This window comes from Oncorhynchus clarkii, chromosome 14, assembly GCF_045791955.1.
Source record: "Oncorhynchus clarkii lewisi isolate Uvic-CL-2024 chromosome 14, UVic_Ocla_1.0, whole genome shotgun sequence".
Classification (NCBI taxonomy): domain Eukaryota; kingdom Metazoa; phylum Chordata; class Actinopteri; order Salmoniformes; family Salmonidae; genus Oncorhynchus; species Oncorhynchus clarkii.
Window position 1 is genome coordinate 30,299,719 of NC_092160.1, and position 25,685 is coordinate 30,325,403.

Below are 25,685 nucleotides of genomic sequence, written 5' to 3' on the forward strand. Positions count from 1 at the left end.
TACCACAAACAAGGAAATCAAGTCAGTGAGGAATCAAGTCAGTAATTTTGCTCACTTTGCTTTGTAGTGCCCTGAAGTACTCCAACACACACACACACAAACACACACACGGTCACATTGCCCTCTGTAACAATCAACTGCTTCAGTGCTCTGTCTGCTCTCCCTATCTGCCCTGATCACAGAACATCGCTGTCTGCTCTGCTTTAGGAAGCACATGGAATGTGGCATACCCCTGTATAATACCAGACAAATTAACAAGAGGACATTGAAACAGAGACGTCACACTGTTCTACTGAAATGGAGGTATTTTAGGTGTAGTAGTGCTGTTTACCAAGAAGCTCTCAGAATGATCAGTCTTCTCGGGATGATCAGGCTTCTCAGAATGATCAGGTTTCTCAGAATGATCAGGTTTCTCCGAATGATCAGGCTTCTCAGAATGATCAGGCTTCTCAGAATGATCCGGTTTCTCAGAATGATCAGTCTTCTCAGAATGATCAGGCTTCTCAGAATGATCAGGCTTCTCAGAATAATCAGGCTTCTCAGAATGATCAGTCTTCTCAGAATGATCAGTCTTCTCAGAATGATCAGGCTTCTCGGAATGATCAGTCTTCTCAGAATGATCAGGTTTCTCAGAATGATCAGGCTTCTCAGAATAATCAGGCTTCTCAGAATAATCAGGCTTCTCAGAATAATCAGGCTTCTCAGAATGATCAGTCTTCTCAGAATGATCAGTCTTCTCAGAATGATCAGGCTTCTCGGAATGATCAGGCTTCTCAGAATGATCAGGTTTCTCAGAATGATCAGTCTTCTCAGAATGGATTGGTGTCACAGTTGTGCAGATCAGTTCTAAACGTTTGTCCACTTATCAGCACAACCAGAGTGAAATCACATGCCAATTACTTTCCCATACTTCAGCTTTGATTTTAGTTTGCCATTAGAATAGCCAAACTTTTGTATTCATAAGTGTTGTCAGTTGTCTTACTTTTACTAGGCTACGTCATGCTACAGGATAAAACTACAGGCAGGACACAGACCCTATATGACAGCTCACATTGACAGCTCACACAGTTAAGTTCAGAATAACAGATAAAGCATACAGGCCTACATCCAGTGTAGTTCACCAAATGGTCAACATCTAACGATATCTATACTAGACATCTAAACTCCCCTCTACTATCAACCACAATACACACACTTCTCCTGAGAGCCCCGGTGAGTCTCTACCTACCTTCGGTGTGGCATGTAGAAGACAGGATGGTGGTGGGAGGGCGGAAGATGTACGGGAGATAACGGGAAAAACATTTCATCTTCTTCTCCGTTTAGCAGAAGGCAGTGCTCCAGTGTTCACTCCACATCCGCACTGCCGCGAGAGAGACCAGAGATCGGTGAGGGAGGAAACGAGCTGGAACTGCTCGTTCTATGACCGCATCACTTTCACCCAGACAGACAGCAAGAGCCGAGCATGGTCCGTTAAACGGTTATAACAGCGTGCGGCGGAGAAGTGTGGTGTCCATGACAACGCGCCTTTTGCTTCCGCGTTCAGACATAGTCATCTGCATGGTGTAATTTCATCCTGATTCGCGCTGGCAGGCCAGTACAGGAGGTTGTGCGCCTCTTTTCCCGGATATCTGACAGGAGTGGGTAGGGAGGGGCTGGAGGGGTACGGGGTAGTGTGTGGCGGAGTTGGAAATTGCCTTGTCTTGGCGTGATTCAAAATTAACCTTTACACCCCCCCCCATCCCCCCCCCCCCCCCCCCCCCCAACCCCAATTAGCCTACTAATTGATGATCCGGGTAAACCAGTGAAGATGGAAACTCCTGACAGGTCCACGAGGTCCAAGGGAATTACATCATGGTTTATGGCGACATCTCTTGGTCAACATCCATATTGCTAATATTCTACAATAGCATACTTCCATAGAACACTTTCTGTGTTTACAAAAATTCACGAACGAGGGCGATGCGCGCAAATTAGTGGCAGAACAAGGGGGAGTTCTGATAGAACACCAGCAAAAAAAGCCTCTATTTACATGTTGCTTATGAATGCATTTCGGACTACTTTTAGATTGGATATAATGTGTGTCATCATCACAAATCAACTGCATTATACTTAAAAAACACTTCAACTTCAACCAGTAAAATGGCTCTTTGGATAGCTTTTGCTACAGCCTATATCAATGAGCGTTAGCATTCTAGCTAACAACTGCTGCATCCAAAATAGTTATTTTGCAAAGATCACAACCAATGATAATCTTAGCTACTGTTCAAGATATAATCAAAACATAATTGTAAGCCTATGAGAACGCAGTATCATCTGGATATGTTCAACATTCCCCTTCTGCTACCATTTCTGTCAAGCCGTCTACACATACAGTTTGATGCATACGTTCAGTGGTGGAAAAAGTACCCAATTGTCATACTTTCATACAATTCTCTTTAAAAGTAAAGATACCACAATAGAAAATGACTCAAGTAAAAGTGAAAGTAACTCAGTAAAATAGTACTTGAGTAAATGTCAAAACGCATTTGTTTTTAAATGTACTTTTAAGTATCAAAAGTTAAAGTATAAATCATTTCAAATGTCTTATATTAAGCAAACCAGACGCCACCATTTTCTTGTTTTTTGTATTTATTTACGGAGGGCCAGGTGCACACTCCAACAATCAGACATAATTTACAAATGAAGCATGTGTGTTTAGGGAGTCTGCCAGATCAGAGGGAGTAGGGATGACCAGGGATGTTCTCTTGATAAGTGCGTGAATTTGACCATTTTCCTGTCCTGCTAAATTTGAGTGTACTTCTCGCGGGATTCGTGTGTGAACTAATCGGAGCGGAAGTACAATGAAGGTCTCTTTTCCGCCGGCCACAGAGGAGTTATCGGCAGGGTAAGAATTCCTGGTTGACAATTTCACCAACGTAATCAACATCCATCCTATGTTATACACTTTTGTACATCCCCCAAAGTACATGTAAAGTCAGGTACCCCTGTTATTATTCTATAGTGGTCAGTATTGGAGACAAATTGTATATTAACAGCTATATCAAACCTCCCGTAATCTGCATCCCTCGACCTGTGCTGGCAAGCTACCAATTCTAGAGAATGGCTGGGATTTCAACTGAGCCTGAACGTTAATTACACGATATGTTCGCGTAGTGTTTCGTTTAGAGAAACCAATGGCGTTGATTTGTAGTTTGTCTTTCGTTAACACTGAAGTGTTGACAATCATCTAACATGGCTACCTAGCTAGGTGGCTAATGCTAGCTGTGTGTACCCATGTAATGTTGAATGCATGGACATGACGCGTGCATAACAGATAATAGATCTGTGTGTAAACTTCTAGTTAGTGGTCTCGGTGATTGTCCCTGGATTGTTCAATCTTAGTTCTGCTGTTTGTTGGGCCTCAAGTCTAACTAACGTTAGCTGTTGTAGCTAGGTAGTGACATGAGATCCAGAAAAGGACTGTCTAGCTAACGTTACCCATCTATGTAGCTAACTAGCTTCACCGTAATAACATTTTGCAGCTTGAGGTGCTCGCTTATAAGGCTAGCGAACAAACGTTATCTTTCAGGTGGGAAATCTCTTGGCTCTGTCACTTTGTGTTGTACATAAACTATGCTGTGGTGTTGGTTTGTTACTTGTAACAAACACATAGCCGAAACGACAAATTCTTGACATGTAGCAAGTCGTCAGTCACTGCTAACCCTCTAATCTGATTGTTGGCAATTGTGTTCAAATCAATCAAATCAAATTTTATTTGTCACATACACATGGTTAGCAGATGTTAATGCGAGTGTAGCGAAATTCTTGTGCTTCTAGTTCCGACAATGCAGTAATAACCAACGAGTAATCTAGCTAACAATTCCAAAACTACTACCTTATACAGACACGTGTAAAGGGATAAAGAATATGTACATAAAGATATGAATGAATGATGGTACAGAACGGCATAGGCAAGATGCAGTAGATGGTATCGAGTACAGTATATACATATGAGATGAGTATGTAAACAAAGTGGCATAGTTTAAAGTGGCTAGTGATACATGTGTTTGCCCTGCAGCCATCAACATGAAGCTGAATCCATTTGTGACATCCTCGCGGCGTAAGAACCGCAAGAGGCACTTCAATGCCCCCTCACACATCCGGAGGAAGATCATGTCCTCCCCCCTCTCCAAGGAGCTCCGTCAGAAGTACAATGCGAGGTCCATGCCCATCCGCAAGGACGACGAAGTCCAGGTAAAGACCCCCAGAACCACGCGTTTCAACAGACTTTATACACATTCTGAGATTGCCTAACTAGCTGCTACTAACATGCATGAGGAGCTACATAAAATTCCAGTCTTGTAGTACAGGCCAGACCTGAACTAACACCTGATTTCAGATCGATTCAAATTAGCGTTAGGATTTTGTTCACGTGGGTGATGTCGTTTTTTAATGTCATTTTACATTTCTGTGCTGTGCAGGTTGTCCGTGGACACTACAAAGGCCAGCAGATTGGCAAGGTAGTGCAGGTCTACAGGAAGAAGTACGTAATCTACATTGAGCGTGTGCAGAGAGAGAAGGCCAACGGAACCACGGTGCACGTCGGCATCCACCCCAGCAAGGTGAGGCTCTATCATCTACCTGTAGTCACACGCATGTACATTGTTTGTTTATGTGTATAGATGTATTATATATGACTTCTGTACCATGTTGGATAATCATTGTTTTAGTTTCTCAACTCAATTTGAGTGGTTCAAATCGTTATTTTGTATTGTATCATTGTGGAGTGTAAAGAAAAAAACATCTAAATAACTACCCTTCTCAGCAGCTACCTGTTGATGGGTACCTGTTGGAATGTTTAAATACATCCAGCTTTTTCACTGTCCAAGCTCAGTGGTCATGTTCAGTTGGTGCAATTGGGAGATTTTTTAATTTTTTAAACGGAACAAAGTTGCGTGTTTCTGTTGGACATGTCTGGGTGACACCTCCGTTTCAAGACGTTTTCTCCCACCCTCTGACGTTCTCCAATGTACTTTGAGACGGAGGAGCGAAATCAAGGAACAATTAATTGAGAAAGAGTTAAACTGTTTCGGTAGGGTGCCTGGTGAGGGTAAATTGAGCGAATGTAGATATTTGCCAATCACCACTGGTTTCAGCCTTCGGGTGTCATGGCAACAGGTGTTTTTCTGTTACTAAGGAAGATTAGTTGAATGTAGTCAGCCTGACTGGTTTGAACAACATGTAGTAAGACAGGCACCCAATGTATGCTGAACTGGGGAGGAAACATTGACTACATGCTAGTGCTCCACTTACTGCATTTACCTGACATGTAGGACATTGTCTGGGCTCAATGTTAAATTGTGAAACTGAAGATAAGGTTTTAGCCTAGGCTCCAGCCAGTTTTGGCCATCAGTGATATTAGTAGTAATACATTTGATATGATTCCCCAGGTCTTGTGTAGAATTAGAGGGCTATTCTCGTTTGTCTAATAGAATGGCTCTCCATGTTATGTCTGGACATGTATTTGTCATTTCTGATTGGTGTTGCAGATAAAGTCCACTGTTTCGCAGAAACTCACAATGTATCTTCCCAAGCCTGGCTGGCTTCTGATGTAGCTAGACTAGTGTTGTGGCTGAGATGATTCTTTGTGATGAGAAATTCATTTTGGATTTCACAATCAGTTTTTCCACCGCTGTTTTTATCGAAATCGACCTAGAATCAATCCTCACATCTCTCTTTCCTCCCAGGTTGTGATCACCAGGCTAAAGCTGGACAAGGATCGCAAGAAGATCCTGGAGCGTAAGGCTAAGTCCCGCGCTGACGGAAAGGAGAAGGGCAAATACAAGGAGGAAACCATTGAGAAGATGGCAGAGTGAAAATCTATTGCTTACAATAAACTGCTGTACAAATCAATTTCATTGTCTGTCGTAAATGGAAGAATTGCAGTGAAGTACTGCACCGTGGGCAAGCCACAAGTATGGGGATGTTCATGTTTTGCCTAGTTATACTCTGGTTTAGCATGCTGGAACCAGCCTGATTGCATGATGGTTCACATTCTTTGTGCACACTTTTCTTTTCCAATTACGTTTTCATGTAACAAATAAAATCAAACGTTCAATATGTTTCCATCACATTTTGAACTCTACGGATAGTTTTGTCAAACTTGCCTTAAATAGCAAATATGTCTACTCTGGTCTTGGCACCAGCGCTCTAGCCAACAGCTCGCAGATACAGTGGGGGTAGCCTAGTTGACATGAGATTATGGATAAGAGCAAGACTGTTTTTCACAAGCATTGCTCCATGTCACTAGATGAAGACCATCGATATTTATTGAATAGGAGCATCAATATCACCGTGCACTTTCACCACCCTGTGAAGTTCATAATGTATTTAGTCTAGCCAAGTTTATTTAACTAGGCAAGTCCGTTAAAAATATTTACATTGACGGCCTAACCCGGACGACGCTGGGCCAATTGTGCGCCGCCCTATAGGACTCCCAATCACGGCCGGTTGTGATACAGCCTGGAATCAAACCAGTGTCTTTAGTGACGCCTCTAGCACTGAGATGCAATGTTTTACCGCTGCGCCACTCGGGAGCATGCTTTCCCGAGTTGTAGTGGGAGGACCACACAACATGCCATCGCTTGACAAGTTTAGTTCGATATGATGGTATATCAATATTTGCGCATAAAAAAAGGTTTCCGTCGCATAACAACCTTTACCGACACAAAAAGACCCCTCCACGTCTGATGAACAAATGATCTGTCGGCATTATAAGATTGTACCAAAACTTGCTGGTTTTAATCCGTTTGGACTTTATTCACATAAAAAGGTGTGGATGGAAACGTGGTTACTGTATGAGTGCTGATTTAGGATCATCCAGTATCCCCTGATATCATGATCTAATCTAAATGTCAAATCGTATCAATTTAGCACTAGACTGTTAATAGGGGTCAAAACTGGCAGTCTTCTGCCAATATAAACCCAAGCTTTAGCTAAGGAAAATGTAAAGTTTCGTATGAATGACATATTTGGATGGCTTTAGACATGTAATAACGAAGGGAGAGTAGAGATCGTCCGCTTGTAGTCCTAAAAACCGGAAAACATACCTCTGGTTCGTTCAGCCATTCCTATGTGGAAAGAATATAGTTTTGAGGTTTGGGAGATCTTGTACTTTTTGTTTCTATGAGATATCAGCCATTACTTTTATGAATTATTAAGCCTTTTGTGTTCTTTATGTGTTTTTTTTATTACGTAAATTGCTTCAAAATTCACAAAAAGTAACATTAGGTGATGACGCCTATCTCATTGAACAAAATGTATAAGATCTCCTAAGCCTGTGTTACCACAGACCTTATTTTCGGCGTTTATCCAAAAACACTACAAAAACAACATTTTCCCATAGGATCAAGTTTCTTCTATAAAACACTGGCCTAGGATCAGTTTATGAAACACTTTTGGTACCGCTACACGCCCAGTTTACTGTGGCGACATCATGTGATCCATTCTTCCTAGTCCGGGGGCCTGGCAACAGTTCGCTATTTCGGCGTTGAGTAGCGTTGCCAAGTGTATACGTTTACTTTTTCTACTTTTAAAACTATTTCCAAAAGCCAGACATGGCGGCGCTTAGTTTTGTAATTCCCATGTCGGTAATGACTCTGTTTTGGGGGATTATTGGTGGAGTTGTGCCGTGGTTTATCCCCAAAGGACCGAACAGAGGGTAAGTAAATTAGCTAGCTAGCTAACATGATAGAAAAACACTAACGTTATCTAGCTAACTTACATGTTGCTAACTAGAAAATATAGTAGTAGTAGTAGTAGTAGTAGTAGGCTCTAGTTTGAACTAGAATAAACTTTAATATTTGACAATGTTTTGAAACTTATTTTTCCTTGTTGGATAAAGAATTAATGGAACATAGACAAATCAAGATGTCATTTTGGAACTTCCCCAGTCCATGTCTAGTGCCCATCTGCTCTGTCACTTGCAGGTGACTCAAGTTGGCATGATGAAGCCCTATCTGCATGAACTAGGTCTAGTGGAACATCTGAGAAATGAGCACTTGTCATAATAAACCATAGATATGAGTAATGTTTTTTGTAGGGGTACAAATGTATAGCTTAATGTCTTGTTACTGCTTTGTAGTAATGTTTTGGTCCAGTGGAATAATGCCTCTTTCCCTCCTCCACAGAGTGATAGTTACCATGTTGGTGCTAACTGCTGTCTGCTGCTACCTGTTGTAAGTATAGTCCTCCCAGGAATGTAGCAGAATATTTCACAGTATCACTGAGGGTCCTTCTTGTATTAATTTGGCTCAGTTGGTTGGAACAAGGTGCAGGCGGGCAACATCAGGGGTGTATTCATTACGGAAACCCTTTACCGTTTATGAACCAAACAGAACAAAACTGTGAGGGACCTACCTGAATTTGTTGACTAGAAACTCTTAATGCTTACACCCCAGTGTTGTGTGTTTGAGTCTCGCATCATGCACAATGTTAGGCCTAACTAAGTTGCTTTCCATGGAAGTGTGAAACTGGACTATTAGCTTATATTTGGAGATAGTTATATGCATAGCACATAACTATGTCCCACACAGACACCGAGAGAGAACACTTTACCCTTAGGTTATTCTCCATACTCATTGATTGGGCCAACTGCAGCTCGATTTCAATGTCCCAACTTCAATACATAGTGCTTACCAGTCTGTTACAGATGTAGACACCCTCAAAGTTCATGGTCAGTTTTGACAATAGAGAAAATAAGTGTAGGCCTAGAGTACACCCGTTGCTTGTACGGTAGTTAGAGGATTGTAGTTAATGACCCCAGAGGATTGTAGTTAATGACCCCAGAGGATTGTAGTTAATGACCCCAGAGGATTGTAGTTAATGACCCCAGAGGATTGTAGTTAATGACCCCAGAGGATTGTAGTTAATGACCCCAGAGGATTGTAGTTAATGACCCCAGAGGATTGTAGTTAATGACCCCAGAGGATTGTAGTTAATGACCCCAGAGGATTGTAGTTAATGACCCCAGAGGATTGCAGGTAAGGGTCCCAGAGGATTGCAGGTAAGGGTCCCAGAGGATTGCAGGTAAGGGTCCCAGAGTACACCTGTTGCTTGTACGGTAGGTAATGATCCCATTCAATATAACCTGTTAGTCCTGAGATGCCATTTAATTTCATAGTTATTTATTTAGCTTTCAAAGTTGTCAGGCGAGCGGATAACCATGCCGTGTTACTTTGCCATATCTCCACCAGGGGCCAGTGCAGGCCATGTGATGGGGATGGTCTCTACAGCAGCTGAGGGAAGAAAGTAGCGTGCTATGTTGTCTCCTTCAGTCTGCTGTACTGAGTGCTTAGTTGGTTTCCTCTATTATAGCTGACCCTGCTGTCATGGTCCTCCATTACTATAGAGTAGAACAAGAATGTCTAAAAGTGAAAGACATGCACAAGTATCTTTATTCTTCATTTAGATCCCCATCAGATGCCTTAGATGCTGCTATTCTTCCTGAGGAGCACAAACAAAGCCATTACATAACAGAAGCCATGACAGAGATGTGTAGTTATGTAATCATTTGTATGTGTTGTATATTTCCAGCTGGCTGATAGCGATCCTGGCCCAGCTCAACCCTCTGTTTGGACCAGCTCTAAAGAATGATACCATCTGGTACATGTACTACCACTTGTCCTAGTCTACCAGTCTACCAGCCCTCAACCCCTCTCCTGCTACAGGTAAACCCACTGGCCCTAGTCTACCAGTCTACCAGCCCTCGACCCCTCTCCTGCTACAGGTAAACCCACTGGCCCTAGTCTACCAGTCTACCAGCCCTCAACCCCTCTCCTGCTACAGGTAAACCCACTGGCCCTAGTCTACCAGTCTACCAGCCCTCAACCCCTCTCCTGCTACAGGTAAACCCACTGGCCCTAGTCTACCAGTCTACCAGTCCTCGACCCCTCTCCTGCTACAGGTAAACCCACTGGCCCTAGTCTACCAGGCCTCGGCCCCTCTCCTACTACGGGTCAACCCAGTCAGATACACCTGAGGTCCATATCATCACTCAATTTATTTTGTTCGATTTTGTTTAAGTCTATACTGCGATTCCGCCTTATTGCTGCAAATGTGTAGGCCACTAGATAAAATCAATTAATGAAGAAATTGTTCTCTGTCAATAGTCTGTAGTCGTGGCTTCCTCTATCTATTTTAATCTGTACAATTTTCTCTGTGTGTTCTCTGCAGGGGAGGACCTGACTCACTGCTGTACACCAATGAAGCCCTCACTCGATCACCTCCTCACGAAGGGAACTGTTTTTGTATAGCTTAAGCCTTAACCCAGCCTTTGACACCTGACCTTAGTGAGAGTGGAGAGATGCCTGCAAAGATGATTTGTACAAATGGATCCCCAAAAGGACTTTTCTAGAGAAATCCTCTTTAGTGCTTTAAGAATAAAGTATCAACCTTTGATTTGTATGTTCTGTGTGATGTGCTGTATGACATTTTGATTCTCTAACATTGATATATGATATTGTCAAGGCATGTTGCTAGTTAGCCTAGCCCATTTTATATATGCTAACTACCTTTAGCGCCTATTGACGACAGTATCTTCTGGCCAGGGGAGTTTTGTTGCTTGAAATGTTAACACGCATCGCTTGCGATATGGTTAAATTACTACACACCTTTTATAGGGTTAGGGTTTCCACACTGCCATATTTCCATGTTACAGTGTTTTGTTTATGGAAAAAAGACAGGAAGATTGACCGGACTACATGCTAATTAGCTACCTGTGATTGTGTAAAGGGAAGAAACACGCCACAAATGTGTCACAGAAAAAAACTGTCAGGTGCAGCCATGTTAAATCAGTGCAGTAAGTATATATTTTGCATTTGTGAAATTATTTTGATGTGGTTTGAAAGTAGAGGACTTTTCTAGAACTGTACCACAATGGAGAATCGATTCATGTTTAGATGGAGTATTTGGCTGTTTTGGCTGCCAGAGCCAATTCCCCTCTAAACAGTAACATTAGGCTCCTTTAGTCCATTATTGGACTCTTCGTACCCCATAAATATGTATGTTGCATGTTATGCAGCCTTTTTTTAAATTCCATATGTCCTTTATTGTGTGTGTGATGGCATTCATTGTTGTCCTTAGAAATGTTAGATATTAAACGTCATCAATCAATCCACGTATTGATTTACATGTTTTTGCTTTGTTAATAAACCGATTGTTGTTGCTCACGACCGAAATGCCCTCTTTGCTGTGTAAGTAAAGAGACGCGCTACTTTTACGAACTATGGGAAAGTCAATTCAGTTACTCCTCGCGGTTTGCCGTAGACGAGTTTGTTGTCAAACATGGCGTCTTTGGATGTCCACGTCCGAATATGCGAGCAAGAAATCATCAAATATGACTTGGAAATAAAAGCTCTCGTGCAGGTATGAATATTGATTCCGTAGGTTATTGTTCTAGACCATATAATGCAACGATATTGTATGTTGTCATGTACTCATTGTGGAAAATAACCTTATTTTCTGTCGCAGCTGGTTGGGCTTCTTTTTGGGGGATTTGGCCACTGACCCATTTTGGTACATTGGCCGGGAGTCTGAATAGATTTGGACTGATCATCTTTTTGAACCTTTGGATATATGACAAAAGCCATTTGTCTGATTGTATCTATATCTCTCATTTACTCATTGACATTAGGATGTCAATGAGTGTATAGGACCACACGTCAAGCTGACAGAGTTGAATGCCAAAGTGAAAGCAAAATTCAACAACCTTAGGCTACGGATTCAGGTAAGAGACAGTTAATCCTCCTGTCTCAAATACATTTCAATGTTCTAAAAAACAAATAGCCTTCATTCCTCATTTCCTGTCAACTGCCTGGTGGCGATTTCAACTGTCCAGATCTATCAGATATGTTGAGGGGAGACTGAGGAAACCTCTTAATTAAGACTATTGAGATTCAAACCTTGGATATGTCAGTTCATATTGAGCTGTATCCATCAATGTTAGTTGTAGGACACATTATAACTGAGTGTTTGACAGTGGTGTTAATATTGGCAGCAATTTTAGTTTTAGTCTTCGTTTGTCTTTAAAATACATTTTAGTTGTAAGATTTTAGTAATTTCGGTCAGTTTATTTGGATTGTCTGGATTTGCTCTACAGATGGTCATACTATCAACAAACTATAGGTTGATAAGCAACTGCTTGCTAAGGTTAGGTTTAGAATAAAGTTAAGATTTACTTTTGGGGTTAGTATATAGTCTGTAGAGCATCTACAGATGGACTATCCAAATAAATCCAACTTTAAAAGCTCAGACACACACCAGTAGTATTGTCAAAGTTTGCCTGTCGACAGTACATAGCACCTCTGAACAGTGTCAACAGTCAATATTTTCTAAAGGTTCACACAGCAAAGACCTTGGAAGACGTCGTCTACTCAGCCTTGTTATAATACTCCAAACCAGAAGGTGGCAGTAGCATTGTTTGGAAATGCATATCTGTGCATATTGCTTATGGTCTAGATTCCAAACTATCTCTGCTGACACAGATGTAACAATACAAATCTTTGGCGCTGATGTTGCTATTTTGTAGAAAGCCCTTTTTGATACTAGCCACATGGCCACTGCTAGACACCAGTGCCTTCAGAAAATATCTGCACCTTGTTTTACAGCCTGGATTTAGCATTCATTAAATGTAGATGTTGTGTCACTGATCTACACCATAATGTCAAAGTGGAATCATATTTTTTAGAAATGTTTACACGGTAATAAAAAATAAAATGCTGAAATGTCTTGAGTCAATAAGTGTTCAACCCTTTTGTTATGGCAAGTCCAAATAATTTCAGGAGTAAAAATTTGCTTAAGTGATAAGTTGCATGGACTCAAGCTGTGTGCAATAATGGCGTTTAACATGATTTTTGAACAACTAACCTATCTCTGTACCCCACACATATACAATTATCTATCTGTAAGGTTGGTTGAGCATAAAAATGAAGAAAAAAAAGTGGACATTGAATCTCCCGCTGAGCATGGTGAAGTTCATTACATTTTGGATGGTGTCTCAACCACCTTCACTACAAAGATACATGTGTCCTTCCAAACTCAGTTGACGGAGAGGAAAGAAACCACTCAGTGATTTCACCATGAGGCTAATGGTGACTTTAAAACAGTTGCAGAGTTTAATTAACATAAACACGTTTAGCATCTCCAGGACTCCACTCATACATGCCTTTGGAACATCTACATTTAAAAAAAAATCTAATAAATGTAATATACATCATCACAATAAATCCACCATTTATTTTTGTCAGGTCTAAAGAATCATGATATGAAGAAAATATATTTCAGAAGAACAGAATATGAGTCGGTCTACTGTAGGCCTATGTTATCTGGGTATAAACCCCAATGCTATAGGCTGTAGGCTTGTTCATTTAGCTGACAAGATATGCTTAAAATTAAAGACAACAAAGTCGAGGTATTGGAGTTTGGCGTAAAATTATTTAATTTTATATGATTTTATAGTAAAAATAATATAATTGAGCTTCGATGAATAAAATATAAATTATATTTTTCCCATTCCGGAGCAAGTGCGCGTATGAAGTGGCTATGTTGAGCGTAAAAGTGATCATTAGGATCAGGTCCTATATGAATGATACAAACATTAGAATGTCTTAGAAATCAAAACATATGTGGGTTGCATGGTGCGACTATAGGCTTGTGATGATTTGAGAATGTAGCAAAAAAGCTTGCGCTCGGTTCCTTGCCTCAGGCTGCACAGCTGTTCTCTCAACAAGCGATCATATTTTCACATCAGACACTTCTCAATTTAATATTGTCTTTACTAATACAGTATGTACAATTCGTTTCGATTTAGAATGGACCATTCATTATCAAATGGGCAGGGAAAAATACACGTCATCTGTATGCACACGGAATAGTGAATGGAGGCCAAGCGCTTTCCCGACGGTCTGTTTTGTAGTCTGCTTGAGTTTTATAGCGGAACATGTGCTTAATATGAGCAGTTGAGTAATAAATATAAGAACACGTATTTCACTCCACGCATTAACCACTGTTTGAGGAGCATGAACTCACGGGGCGAAAGGTGATATTCCGCCCAAACGCTGTATAGCCATGGGCGCTTCAACCTTGTTCCTATAGCTAACCAGTGCTTAATTTTGGAAACCAAGTTAAATCTGTTCGGGAACATCGATGGTAAAATGTTTTCGCAACGAAACATATTTCACTAAACTGTTGACAGCCTGTCTGCGAAATCTATAAAGGAATAAAGGAGAGAGAGAGAAGGAAACGCATGGTGGTGAGATATTTATTCTGTATAGCTAAATTTAATATGTCACTCAATTAATTATGAAAATATAAAACATTCCCTATTACTAGGCTATTCAAAATCAAATACAAATTCACTAATTGTAGGCTAACTGTAAGCAGGCCTGCACAATCAATGAACCAACAGCATCGCCTAGGCCTCTATGTTTTCTCCCAGACTCATGGATAGAAATGTTGGAGAGTAGAATAAGATAACCAGTCCATCCAGTATGCATAATAATACTGTCCACACTCAAAGACGGTTACTCAAATTTGTTTAATTTTGGAGTATAGGCTAGACCAATTATGTACCAAAGATCTTAAATCAGTTTTGTTTGATGTTTTTCTGCCATGAGTATTATGCAGTAGGCTATGTATTGTATAAGGGCACAATCATAATATGAATTCAGTTTTTTGGGCTCATAAGCCTATGCATAAACTCTAATATGCGTATGGGTGTTTTGAATTAATCATTACCTTAGAAAGCGCTGTCCTTTTCGTTATGTTAGGCTTTAAACAACGGGCCACGTTGTACACTGTTTCAACCTGCTGTTGAACTTCTTTCTTCAAATTGATCATCACATTGACGTTAGTTTTAAAAGTATGATAGGCCTACTGATTTGATGACAAGTGTTTGATGGGATTTTCGATTATATTTTCATTGTCCGAGGGGTTAGCGGGACAATAGAGCCCCGACTACCAGGTCGATAGTGATCAAACTATAGTTTTGGCAAGTAGGTTAGGACATCTACTTTGTGCATGACACAAGTAATTTTTCCAACAATTGTTTACAGACAGATTATTTCACTTATAATTCAGTGTATCACAATTCACAGAAGTTTACATACGCTAAGTTGACTGTGCCTTTAAACAGCTTGGAAAATTCCAGAAAATGTCATGGCTTTAGAAGCTTCTGATAGGCTAATTGACATAATTTGAGTCAATTGGAGGTGTATCTGTGGATGTATTTCAAGGACTCTTTGCTTGACATGGGAAAATCCAAAGAAATCTACCAAGACCTCAGAAAACAAATTGTAGACCTCCACCATTCTTATTCATTCTTGGGAGCAATTTCCAAACTCCTGAAGGTACCACGTTCATCTATACAAACAATAGTACGCAAGTATAAACACCATGGGACCACGTAGCCATCATACCGCTCAGGAAGGAGATGCATTCTGTCTCCTAGAGATGAACATACTTTGCTGCGAAAAGTGCGAATCAATCACAGAATAACAGCAAAGGACCTTGTGAAGGTGCTGGAGGAAACGGGTACAAAAGTCTCAATATCCACAGTAAAACGAGTTCTATATCGACATAACCTGAAAGGCCGATCAGCAAGGAAGAAGCCACTGCTCCAAAACCGCTATAAAAAAGCCAGACTATGGTTTGCAACTATACATGGGGAAAAAGATTGTACGTTTTGTAGAAATGTCCTCTGGTCTGATGAAACAAAAATAGAACTGTTTGGCCATAATGACCATTGTTATATTTGGAGGAAAAGGGGGATGCTTGCAAGCTGAAGAACACCATCCCAGCCGTGGGTGGCAGGATCATGTTGTGGGGGTGCTTTGCTGCAGGAGGGACTGGTGCACTTCGCAAAATCAATGGCATCATGAGGAAGGAAAATTATGTGGACATATTGAAGCAACATCTCAAGACATCAGTCAGGAAGTTAAAGCTTGGTCGCAAATGGGTCTTCCAAATGGACAATGACCCCAAGCATACTTCCAAAGTTGTGAAAAAATGGCTTAAGAAAACACAGTCGAGGTATCACTAAGCCCTGACCTCAATCCTATAGAAATGTGTGGACAGAACTGAAAAAGTGTGTGTGAGCAAGGAGGCCTACAAACCCGACTCAGTTACACTAGCTCTGTCAGGAGGAATGGGCCAAAATTCACCCAACTTATTGTGGGAAGCGTATGGAAGGCTACATTAAAAGTTTGACTCAAGTTAAACAATGTAAAGGCAATGCTACCAACTACTAATTGAGTGTATGTAAACTTCTGACCCACTGGGAGTGTGATAAAAGAAATAAAAGCTGAAATAAATCATTCTCTCTATTATTATTCTGACATTTCACATTCTTAAAATAAAGTGGTGATCCTAACTGACCTTAAAACAGAGAATTTTTACTAGGATTAAAGGTCAGGAATTGTGAAAAACTGAGTTTAAATGTATTTGGTGTATGTAAATGTCCAACTTCAACTGTACGTGGATTAATTGAAACAGCAGTATTAATGTACTTCTAATATTCAACAAATAGCATTAGTTTTTCGCATAGGAAAAAAGCAACCGCAAATCGCGTTTGCAGTCTGCGGCGCGAGAGCGGCAACACAGATTAATGAGTAACAGGGCACATGAGAAAATAGAGCTTCTGATGTGATCAAAGCAAAAATAGCCTTGAAAGTAAAACATTTTTATACTTGAGGTTAGTTTCAAGTCCATTGTCCTGGCTTCGCATCCGTTCAGAAGATTGACGAGTGACTGAAGAGACCGCCTGGGAACTGTGTGGGAGAGCCGGGCAAATCAGCTCAACTCAATCAGACCGCGCAACTAAAAGATGTCAATGAGAGGATTACATGAAATATTCTGCATGCATGTGTAGGAGTGGACAAAATGGATGAAAATGAGCTTCATGTTAAATTAAATGTTGATTAATCTCACATGGAATTCTCGTCCCGTCACATTTTCGTCGACCAAGTCATTTGTAATAGTTGTGTTTTTTTCCCAGGGCGTCTCGTAATCGTCATAGTTTGTCAGGAAAAATAGGTACTTGACGAGTATTTTTCGTCATAGTTTTTGTTGACGAAATGATCACTGTTTGACAGGACCTAGATCAGATGGGGAGGGAGCAGGACAAAGAGTCAGACAAGTTGGCGCTACTCAGTGAGGTGGACAGACACCGCAAGCAGATGGTCAGGTAAGAGTGCATGGTAGGAGTGTTGCTGGATTAGGGCTGTTTCTTCAGTACTGGATCCAATCTGTAGTAGTTAGTGGGATGCATGTCTCCATTAGAATGGTTTTCTGGTGTTTTCCATAGACCTTTTACATATAGTGCTAGTGCATAAACTATAAGCAAGCATCCTAATGAAACTGTATGTTTCCTATCCCTGCAGTAACCAGACAGCTTGGAGGAAGGCCAACCTGGCCAGTAAACTCTCACTAGACAACCTGGAGAAGGAATCTCTTCTCTATGGAGGAGATAATGAATTTAGACATAGGTAAACAGATATTGCCTGTTTCTAGATACTCTTCTGTATTGTTTCATTGTCGTTCCCTTATTTCACTGTGTGTTTATACTTTCTGTCTTATTGTTGTCTGTTACTCTGAAGATTTAGAGTATCTTTATTTTTTCCTTCAATCAGAAAGGTGACCAAAGAGGGGCTGGCCCAGTCGTCCAGTGACATCACTGAGAGCCTGATGAGCATCAGCCGGATGATGTCACAGCAGGTGACGCAGAGCGAGGAAACCATGACCACTCTGGGTGAGTGGCACCCCCTAGAGTACAGAGTGTAAATCATGTCGTAGTCTGTGTTTCTGAGAGGACAGTAGTGTTTATAATTTCGGCCCCCGACCCCATCCCCTAGCTCCCTTTTCTTTCAGTGTTTACACATCTGGAAGAACTAGATGAGTGAGAAGTAGTGATAAAAAGTGGGTAAACGCTGATCGCCTTTCACAGTGAATAAAGTAATGCTCCCTATATTTACAATGCACTTTTTTGCAATAGGTGGGTAAACGTTTGAGCAACATAAAAAAGGTGCATAAATGCTGTTTGTGTGTGTTTACCTTCCACCACACCACTGGTGAGAACAATATGGAGATGGTTCCACCTTTTCAAATCAAATCAAAGTTTATTTGTCACTTGCGCCGAATACAACAGGTGTAGACCTTACAGTGAAATGCTTACTTACAGGCTCTAACCAATAGTGCAAAACAGATGTTAGGTGAACAATAGGTAAGTAAAGAAATAAAACAACAGTAAAAAGACAGGCTATATACAGTAGCGAGGCTATAAAAGTCACTTTTTTCAGTGACAATTTTCAGTACATTAGATTAGTCCAGTTACAATCGCCATGGCATTGTCCATTAAAAGTAGCACAGACACCGGTTAGTCAGGCTGATTGAGGTAGTATGTACATGTAGATATGGTTAAAGTGACTATGCATATATGGTAAACAGAGTAGCAGCAGCGTAAAAAGAGGGTTTGGTGGGGTTGGGAGGGCAACCAATGAAAATATCCGGGTTGCCATTTGATTACCTGTTAAGGAGTCTTATGGCTTGGGGGTAAAAACTGTTGAGAAGCCCTTTTGTCCTAGACTTGGCACTCCGGTACCGCTTGCCATGCGGTAGTAGAGAGAACAGTCTATGACCTGGGTGGCTGGGTCTTAAACAATTTTTAGGGCCTTCCTCTCTCACCTGGTATAGAGGTCCTGGATGGCAGGCAGCTTATCCCCAGTGATGTACTGGGCCGTACGCACTACCCCCTGTAGTACCTTGCGGTCAGAGGCCGAGCAATTGCCGTACCAGGCAGTGATGCTCTCGATGTTGCAGCTGTAGAACCTTTTGAGGATCTCAGGACCCATGCCAAATCTTTTTAGTTTCCTGAGGGGGAATAGGCTTTGTCGTGCCCTCTTCACGACTGTGTTGGTGTGTTTTGACCAATCTAGTTTGTTGTTGATGTGGACACAGAGGAACTTGAAGCTCTCAACTTGCTCCACTACAGCCCCGGCGATGAGAATGGGGGCGTGCTCAGTCCTCCTTTTCCTGTAGTCCACAATCATCTCCTTAGTCTTGTTTACGTTGAGGGATATGTTGTTATTCTGGCACCACACGGCCAGGTCTCTGACCCCCTCCCTATAGGCTGTCTCGTCGTTGTCGGTGATCAGACCTACCACTGTTGTGTTGTCTGCAAACTTAATGATGGTGTTGGAGTCGTGCCTGGCCATGCAGTCGTGGGTGAACAGGAAGTACAGGAGGGGAATGAGCACGCACCCATGTGGAGCTCCAGTGTTGAGGATCTGCGTGGCAAATGTGTTGCTACCTACCCTCACCACCTGGGGGCGGCCCGTCCAGATGTCCAGGATCCATTTGCAGAGGGAGGTGTTAAGTCCCAGGATCCTTAGCTTAGTGATGAGCTTTGAGGGTACTATGGTGTTGAACACTGAGCTGTAGTCAATGAATAGCATTCTCACATAAGTGTTCCTTTTGTCCAGGTGGGAAAGGGCAGTGTGGAGTGCAATAGAGGTTGCGTCATCTGTGGATCTGTTTGGGCGGTATGCAAATTGGAGTGGGTCTAGGGTTTCTGGGATAATGGTGTTGATGTGAGCCATTACCAACCTTTCAAAGCACTTCCTGCCTACGGATGTGAGTGCTACGGGTCTGTAGTCATTTAGGCAGGTTTCCTTTGTGTTCTTGGGCACAGGGACTATGGTGGTCTGTTTGAAACATGTTGGTATTACAGACTCAATCAGGAACATGTTGAAAATGTCAGTGAAGGCACCTGCCAGTTGGTCAGCACATGCCCGGAGCACACATCCTGGTAATCTGTCTGGCCCCGCAGCCTTGTGTATGTTGACCTGTTTAAAGGTCTTACTCATGTCGGCTATGGAAAGCGTGATCACACAGTCGCCTGGAGCAGCGGATGCTCTCATGCATGCCTCAGTGTTGCTTGCCTCGAAGTGAGCGTAGAAGTGATTTAGCTCGTCTGGTAGGCTTGTGTCACTGGGCAGCTCGCAGCTGTGCTTCCTTTTGTAGTCTGTAATAGTTTGCAATCCCTGCCACATCCGACGAGCGTTGGAGCCGGTGTAGTATGATTGAATCTTAGCCCTGTATTGACGCTTTGCCTGTTTTGATGGTTCGTCGCAGGGTATAGCAGGATTTCTTGTAAGCTTCCGGGTTAGAGTCCCGCACCTTGAAAGCAGCAGCTCTACCCTTTAGCTCAGTGCGAATGTTGCCTGTAATCCATGGCTTCTGGTTGGGGTATGTACGTACAGTCACTGTGGGGACGACAACCTCGATGCACTTATTGATAAAGCCAGTGACTGATGTGGTGTACTCCTCAATGCCATCGGAAGAATCCCAGAACCAATTCCAGTCTGTGAAAGCAAAACAGTCCTGTAGTTTAGCATCTGCTTCATCTGACCACTTTTTTATATACCGAGTCACTGGTGCTTCCTGCTTTAATTTTAGCTTGTAAGCAGGAATCAGGAGGATAGAGTTGTGGTCGGATTTACCAAATGGAGGGCGAGGGAGAACTTTGTACGCGTCTCTGTGTGTGGAGTACAGGTGATCTAGAATTGTTTTCCCTCTGGTTGCACATTTAACATGTTAATAGAAATTTGGTAGAACTGATTTAAGTTTCCCTGCATTAAAGTATCCGGCCACTAGGAGCGCCGCCTCTGGGTGAGTGGTTTCCTGTTTGCTTATTTCCTTATACAGCTGACTGAGTGCGGTCTTAGTGCCAGCATCTGTCTGTGGTGGTAAATAAACACGAAAAGTATAGCTGAAAACTCTCTAGGCAAGTAGTGTGGCCTGCAATTTATCACAATATACTCTACTTCAGGCGAGCAAAATCTAGAGACTTTCTTAGATTTCATGCACCCGTTGTTGTTTACAAATATGCACAGACCACCCCCCCTCGTCTTACCGGAGTGTGCTGTTCTATCCTGCCGGTGCAGCGTATATCCCGCTAGCTGAATATCCATGTCATCATTCAGACACGATTCCGTGAAACATAGGATATTACAGTTTTTGATGTCCTATTGGTAGGATATTCGTGATCGTACTTCGTCTAATTTATTGTCCAATGATTGCACGTTGGCGAGTAGTATTGACGGTAACGGCAGCTTTCCCTGTCGCCTTCTCCGGGGCCTGATCAGGCATAAGGCTCTTTGTCCTCTGTACCTGCGTCGTACCTTGCAAATAACGGTGATGTCGATCCTGTGGTGTGTTTGGAGAATGTCCTGTACGTCCTCTTTGTTGTAGAGAAAATCTTCATCTAATCCGAGGTGAGTGATCGCTGTCCTGATATCCAGAAGCTCTTTGTCTAATCCGAGGTGAGTGATCGCTGTCCTGATATCCAGAAGCTCTTTGTCTAATCCGAGGTGAGTGATCGCTGTCCTGATATCCAGAAGCTCTTTGTCTAATCAGAGGTGAGTGATCTCTGTCCTGATATCCAGAAGCTCTTTGTCTAATCCGAGGTGAGTGATCACTGTCCTGATATCCAGAAGCTCTTTGTCTAATCCGAGGTGAGTGATCGCTGTCCTGATATCCAGAAGCTCTTTGTCTAATCCGAGGTGAGTGATCGCTGTCCTGATATCCAGAAGCTCTTTGTCTAATCCGAGGTGAGTGATCGCTGTCCTGATATCCAGAAGCTCTTTGTCTAATCAGAGGTGAGTGATCTCTGTCCTGATATCCAGAAGCTCTTTGTCTAATCCGAGGTGAGTGATCACTGTCCTGATATCCAGAAGCTCTTTGTCTAATCCGAGGTGAGTGATCGCTGTCCTGATATCCAGAAGCTCTTTGTCTAATCCGAGGTGAGTGATCGCTGTCCTGATATCCAGAAGCTCTTTGTCTAATCCGAGGTGAGTGATCGCTGTCCTGATATCCAGAAGCTCTTTGTCTAATCAGAGGTGAGTGATCGCTGTCCTGATATCCAGAAGCTCTTTGTCTAATCCGAGGTGAGTGATCGCTGTCCTGATATCCAGAAGCTCTTTGTTTAATCAGAGGTGAGTGATCGCTGTCCTGATATCCAGAAGCTCTTTGTCTAATCCGAGGTGAGTGATCGCTGTCCTGATATACAGAAGCTCTTTGTCTAATCCGAGGTGAGTGATCTCTGTCCTGATATCCAGAAGCTCTTTGTCTAATCCGAGGTGAGTGATCGCTGTCCTGATATCCAGAAGCTCTTTGTCTAATCCGAGGTGAGTGATCACTGTCCTGATATCCAGAAGCTCTTTTCTGCCATAAGATACGGGTGCAGAAACATTGTGTACAAAACAAGTTACAAATAACGCGAAAAAAGACACATAATAGCACAATTGGTTGGGCGCCTGTAAAATTGCTGCCATTTCTTCCGGCGCCAGTTGAGTTTCATATGTATATACTGTATTCTACTGTATTCTAGTCAATGCCACGCCGACATTGCTCGTCCTTAAATGTATATATTGCTTATTAATTCCATTATTTTATTTTTAAGTTTGCATGTATTGTTGTGAATTGTTAGATATTACTGCACTGTTGGAGCTAGAAACACAAGAATTTCGCTACACCCGCAAAAACATCTGCTGAACATGTGTATGTGACCAATAAAATTTGATTTGATTTTGCTTTGAAAATAACTAAAATTGGAGGACACAAGGACTGTTTCTCAGTTGCTTTTTTCAAATACAAACATAAGCAACTGACACATTTCAACAGTCGGCTATTTGATATGTCCAGACACAAAGTCTTTGCCAAAGCCTAGTGTGGACTCTCTCCTCTGTAGCAACCTCGTCTCAGGCGGTCCTGGAGACCAACGATGAGTTTAAGGCCATGACCGGAACCATCCAGCTGGGGAGAAAGCTCATCACTAAGTACAACCGCAGGGAGCTCACTGACAAACTGCTCATCTTCCTCGCTCTCGCATTGTTCCTCGCCACAGTCTTCTACATCCTCAAGAAGAGATTCTTCTTCTTCCTCTAGACCAGACACAACTAACTTAAACTAAGTAACTTTTAGAGCAACTTTGATTAGAGTAACTATGATCATATAAGCTAATTTACGACAAGTGAGTCGTGTGACCTGAGTATTGGCAGATGAATATACTGCTTATTTATCATTCCTACCTGCCACAGGTCGACACATGTAATTCCATATTAACATTTAAAGTCTTGTGCGCACACACAGTAGTAATGGCTACCGGGATAAGCCTATTTTAAACACTATGCGTCTGTCATGGAAGGTAATATCAGACTGCCGTCAGCTGTTTGCAATACTTATAGGAAAGTTTGTTGGTTAATGTAACCACTCGTTATGATTATCATGTTAATGTATTATTCCATTGCAGGAAGTTAAAGCTGTTGTCTAAGTATTTATGTCCTGCTCTGAAAGAGAAATAAATGGATATTACCAGTAGCCTTATCTAATAATGGAGATTCCATTTCTTCCGGCCCATTATTTAAAGTATAGGGGTTCATGTTAATGTGTAACACATTCTCTGTAACGAAATCAGTTTTCAAAGAGATTATCACAATAAAATGTTAACATTATGAAATTGTGTAAAAACATTTTTTCCCCAGCACCAGTGTGGACATGTGGGATGTACATATCACAAGTTTCAGTGACTCTGGTCTTGCATCTGGTTGTCAGTATTTCCTTATGGAGCTAGCTAACTTGGCTCAGCAGTGGTGAGGCCTAGTCCCAGTAGCTGGCAGCAGGAGGAACAGTACAGTCTGTGTAGCCCAGGCACCAGGGCAGAACCAATCTGAAAAGCTGTGGCAGTAATCACATTGTCAGCGATAAGGAACCATGCGTCTCTGCCTTTCTTCAGATAGGAACCGGAAAAGCAGATTATTCTGACCCGGTTCACTCTCCTGGTCCCTGCGCCCTTTCTTTCCACCGGGGGTGGAGGTTGAGAGGAGGTTATTTTAAGATTTGCGTGGACCTGTTATCTGACGTTGCCTTTTCAACACCTTGGAGGGGGAGAAGGGGTATGGGGAGAGGGGGGCTGGTAGCTGCATGACCTCTCTACCCTCTACATGAAGACGGTCTCACATGTCATTTGGGAAATAAAAATCTGTTTTCGTGTTGGCGTTTCTATTCAGTGTACCAATAAAGGCCTCAGACAAAGTCAATCTGAGTTGTCTCAGTTGTGTGTGTTGTTATGGATCATATCTGGCTCTGAATCAGTGACGACAGACGGTACAGGTAGCCTAGTGGTTAGAGGATTGGGCCAGTAACCCGAAAAGTTGCTGGTTTGAATACCCGAGCTGACAAGATGAAAAATCTGTTGATGTGCCCTTGAGCAAGGCACTGAACCATAATTTTCTGCGGGGACACCGTACTACTATGGCTGACCCTGTAAAACAACACATTTCACTGCACCTATATGTGACAATACAACTTTTTTTAGCGTTCTTACAGTGAGACGAATTTGCGAATACGTGTGGAGAGAGTCGATAGACCTACGAGAAGGCTAAGCGGTTCTTACAGTGAGACACGTTAGCGAATACGTGTGGAGAGAGTCGATAGACCTACGAGAAGGCTAAGCAGTTCTTACAGTGAGACACGTTAGCGAATACGTGTGGAGAGAGTCGATAGACCTACGAGAAGGCTAAGCGGTTCTTACAGTGAGACACGTTAGCGAATACGTGTGGAGAGAGTCGATAGACCTACGAGAAGGCTAAGCGGTTCTTACTCGTTTTAAAGTGGCAGCCGTTTGTGCTCTTCCTATTCGCCATCCCGTCCCTTTAGCTGCACACTTATAGCAGCTCTATGTCAAGCAAATGGAGCTATTCTTACAGAGCACCGTGATAGTGTCAATCAAGGGGAGAGGTGTGCATGATCTTGAGATGTGAATAGGTCCTGTTTAGTGGCAGGCCCTAAACTGTGTTCTACACTAAGTACCACAGAGTGAGGGGAAGTGAGCTCCCCCACACAATATTGCCTAAAGGGCTTTTTAATGTGCTACAGTGCCTTCAGAAAGTATTCACACCCCTTGACTTTTTCCCACATGTTGTTGTGTTACAACCTGATTTTAAAATGGATTAATTTGAGATTTTGTGTCACTGGCCAACACACACAATAGTCCATAATGTCAAAGTGCAATTTGGTTTTTTAGAAATGTTTACTAATTCATTAAAAATGAAAAGCTGAAATGTCTGTATTCAGACCCTTTGTTATGTCAAGCCTAAATAAGTTCAGAAGTAAAAATGTGCTTAAGTCACATAAGTTGCATGGACTGTTTTTGAATGACTACTTCATCTCTATCTGTAAGGTCCCACAGTCGAGCAGTGCATTTTTCCAGTGCATCACAAAGAAGGTCACCTACAGTATTGGTAGATCGGTTTAAAAAAAAAAAGCAGACATTGAATATCCCTTTGAGCATGGTGAAGTTAATTATTTATTTATTTTGCCCCTTTTTTCTCCCCAATTTCGTGGTGTCCAATTGGTAGTAGTTACAGTCTTGTCTCCTCGCTGCAGCTCCCGTACGGACTCGGGAGAAGCGAAGGTCGAGAGCCATGTGTCCTCCGAAACACAACCCAACCTAGCCGCACTGCTCCTTGACACAATGCACTTCTAACCCGGAAGCCAGCCGCACCAATGTGTCGGAGGAAACACCGTACACCTGGCGACCTGGTCAGCGTGCACTGCACTTGGCCCGACACAGGAGTCGCGAGTGTGCGATGAGA

At 42.2% G+C, this 25,685-nt stretch overlaps 2 protein-coding genes across 4 annotated transcripts; both read left to right on the forward strand.

Moving 5' to 3' along the window:
* The first annotated feature begins 2,823 nt into the window (after window positions 1-2,823).
* Window positions 2,824-5,892, forward strand: LOC139366065 (large ribosomal subunit protein uL24). The gene is made up of 4 exons (XM_071103153.1): window positions 2,824-2,884; window positions 4,058-4,233; window positions 4,461-4,601; window positions 5,727-5,892. The coding sequence occupies exons 2-4, from the start codon at window positions 4,066-4,068 to the stop codon at window positions 5,853-5,855; spliced, it is 438 nt and encodes a 145-aa protein (XP_070959254.1). The 5' UTR covers window positions 2,824-2,884; window positions 4,058-4,065; the 3' UTR covers window positions 5,856-5,892.
* A 1,583-nt stretch (window positions 5,893-7,475) lies between these two features.
* On the forward strand, window positions 7,476-24,128 carry LOC139366498 (V-type proton ATPase subunit e 1-like). Of its 3 annotated transcripts, XM_071104023.1 has the most exons (7): window positions 9,847-9,884; window positions 10,213-11,403; window positions 11,672-11,764; window positions 17,127-17,218; window positions 17,415-17,519; window positions 17,664-17,782; window positions 22,781-24,128. In XM_071104023.1, the coding sequence occupies exons 2-7, from the start codon at window positions 11,323-11,325 to the stop codon at window positions 22,975-22,977; spliced, it is 687 nt and encodes a 228-aa protein (XP_070960124.1). In that variant the 5' UTR covers window positions 9,847-9,884; window positions 10,213-11,322; the 3' UTR covers window positions 22,978-24,128. The 3 variants fall into 3 exon arrangements, 2 of the variants coding, with proteins under 2 accessions (XP_070960125.1, XP_070960124.1); XR_011626773.1 differs by lacking the exons at window positions 9,847-9,884; window positions 11,672-11,764; window positions 17,127-17,218; ... (1 more) ...; window positions 17,664-17,782; window positions 22,781-24,128 and adding exons at window positions 7,476-7,699; window positions 8,169-8,216; window positions 9,574-9,766 and having other exon boundaries at window positions 10,213-11,216; XM_071104024.1 differs by lacking the exons at window positions 9,847-9,884; window positions 11,672-11,764; window positions 17,127-17,218; ... (1 more) ...; window positions 17,664-17,782; window positions 22,781-24,128 and adding exons at window positions 7,476-7,699; window positions 8,169-8,216; window positions 9,574-9,707 and having other exon boundaries at window positions 10,213-11,216.
* Window positions 24,129-25,685: the final 1,557 nt, after the last annotated feature.

Excerpts from the sequence above, each read along its gene's own strand:
- LOC139366065 (XM_071103153.1), top strand. The coding sequence starts at position 4,066 with ATGAAGCTGAATCCATTTGTGACATCCTCGCGGCGTAAGAACCGCAAG. Across the intron at positions 4,234-4,460 it reads GCAAGGACGACGAAGTCCAG|GTTGTCCGTGGACACTACAA; the intron begins GTAAAGACCCCC and ends TGTGCTGTGCAG. Across the intron at positions 4,602-5,726 it reads TCGGCATCCACCCCAGCAAG|GTTGTGATCACCAGGCTAAA; the intron begins GTGAGGCTCTAT and ends CTTTCCTCCCAG.
- LOC139366498 (XM_071104023.1), top strand. The coding sequence starts at position 11,323 with ATGGCGTCTTTGGATGTCCACGTCCGAATATGCGAGCAAGAAATCATC. Across the intron at positions 17,520-17,663 it reads GATAATGAATTTAGACATAG|AAAGGTGACCAAAGAGGGGC; the intron begins GTAAACAGATAT and ends TCCTTCAATCAG. Across the intron at positions 17,783-22,780 it reads GGAAACCATGACCACTCTGG|CAACCTCGTCTCAGGCGGTC; the intron begins GTGAGTGGCACC and ends TCTCCTCTGTAG.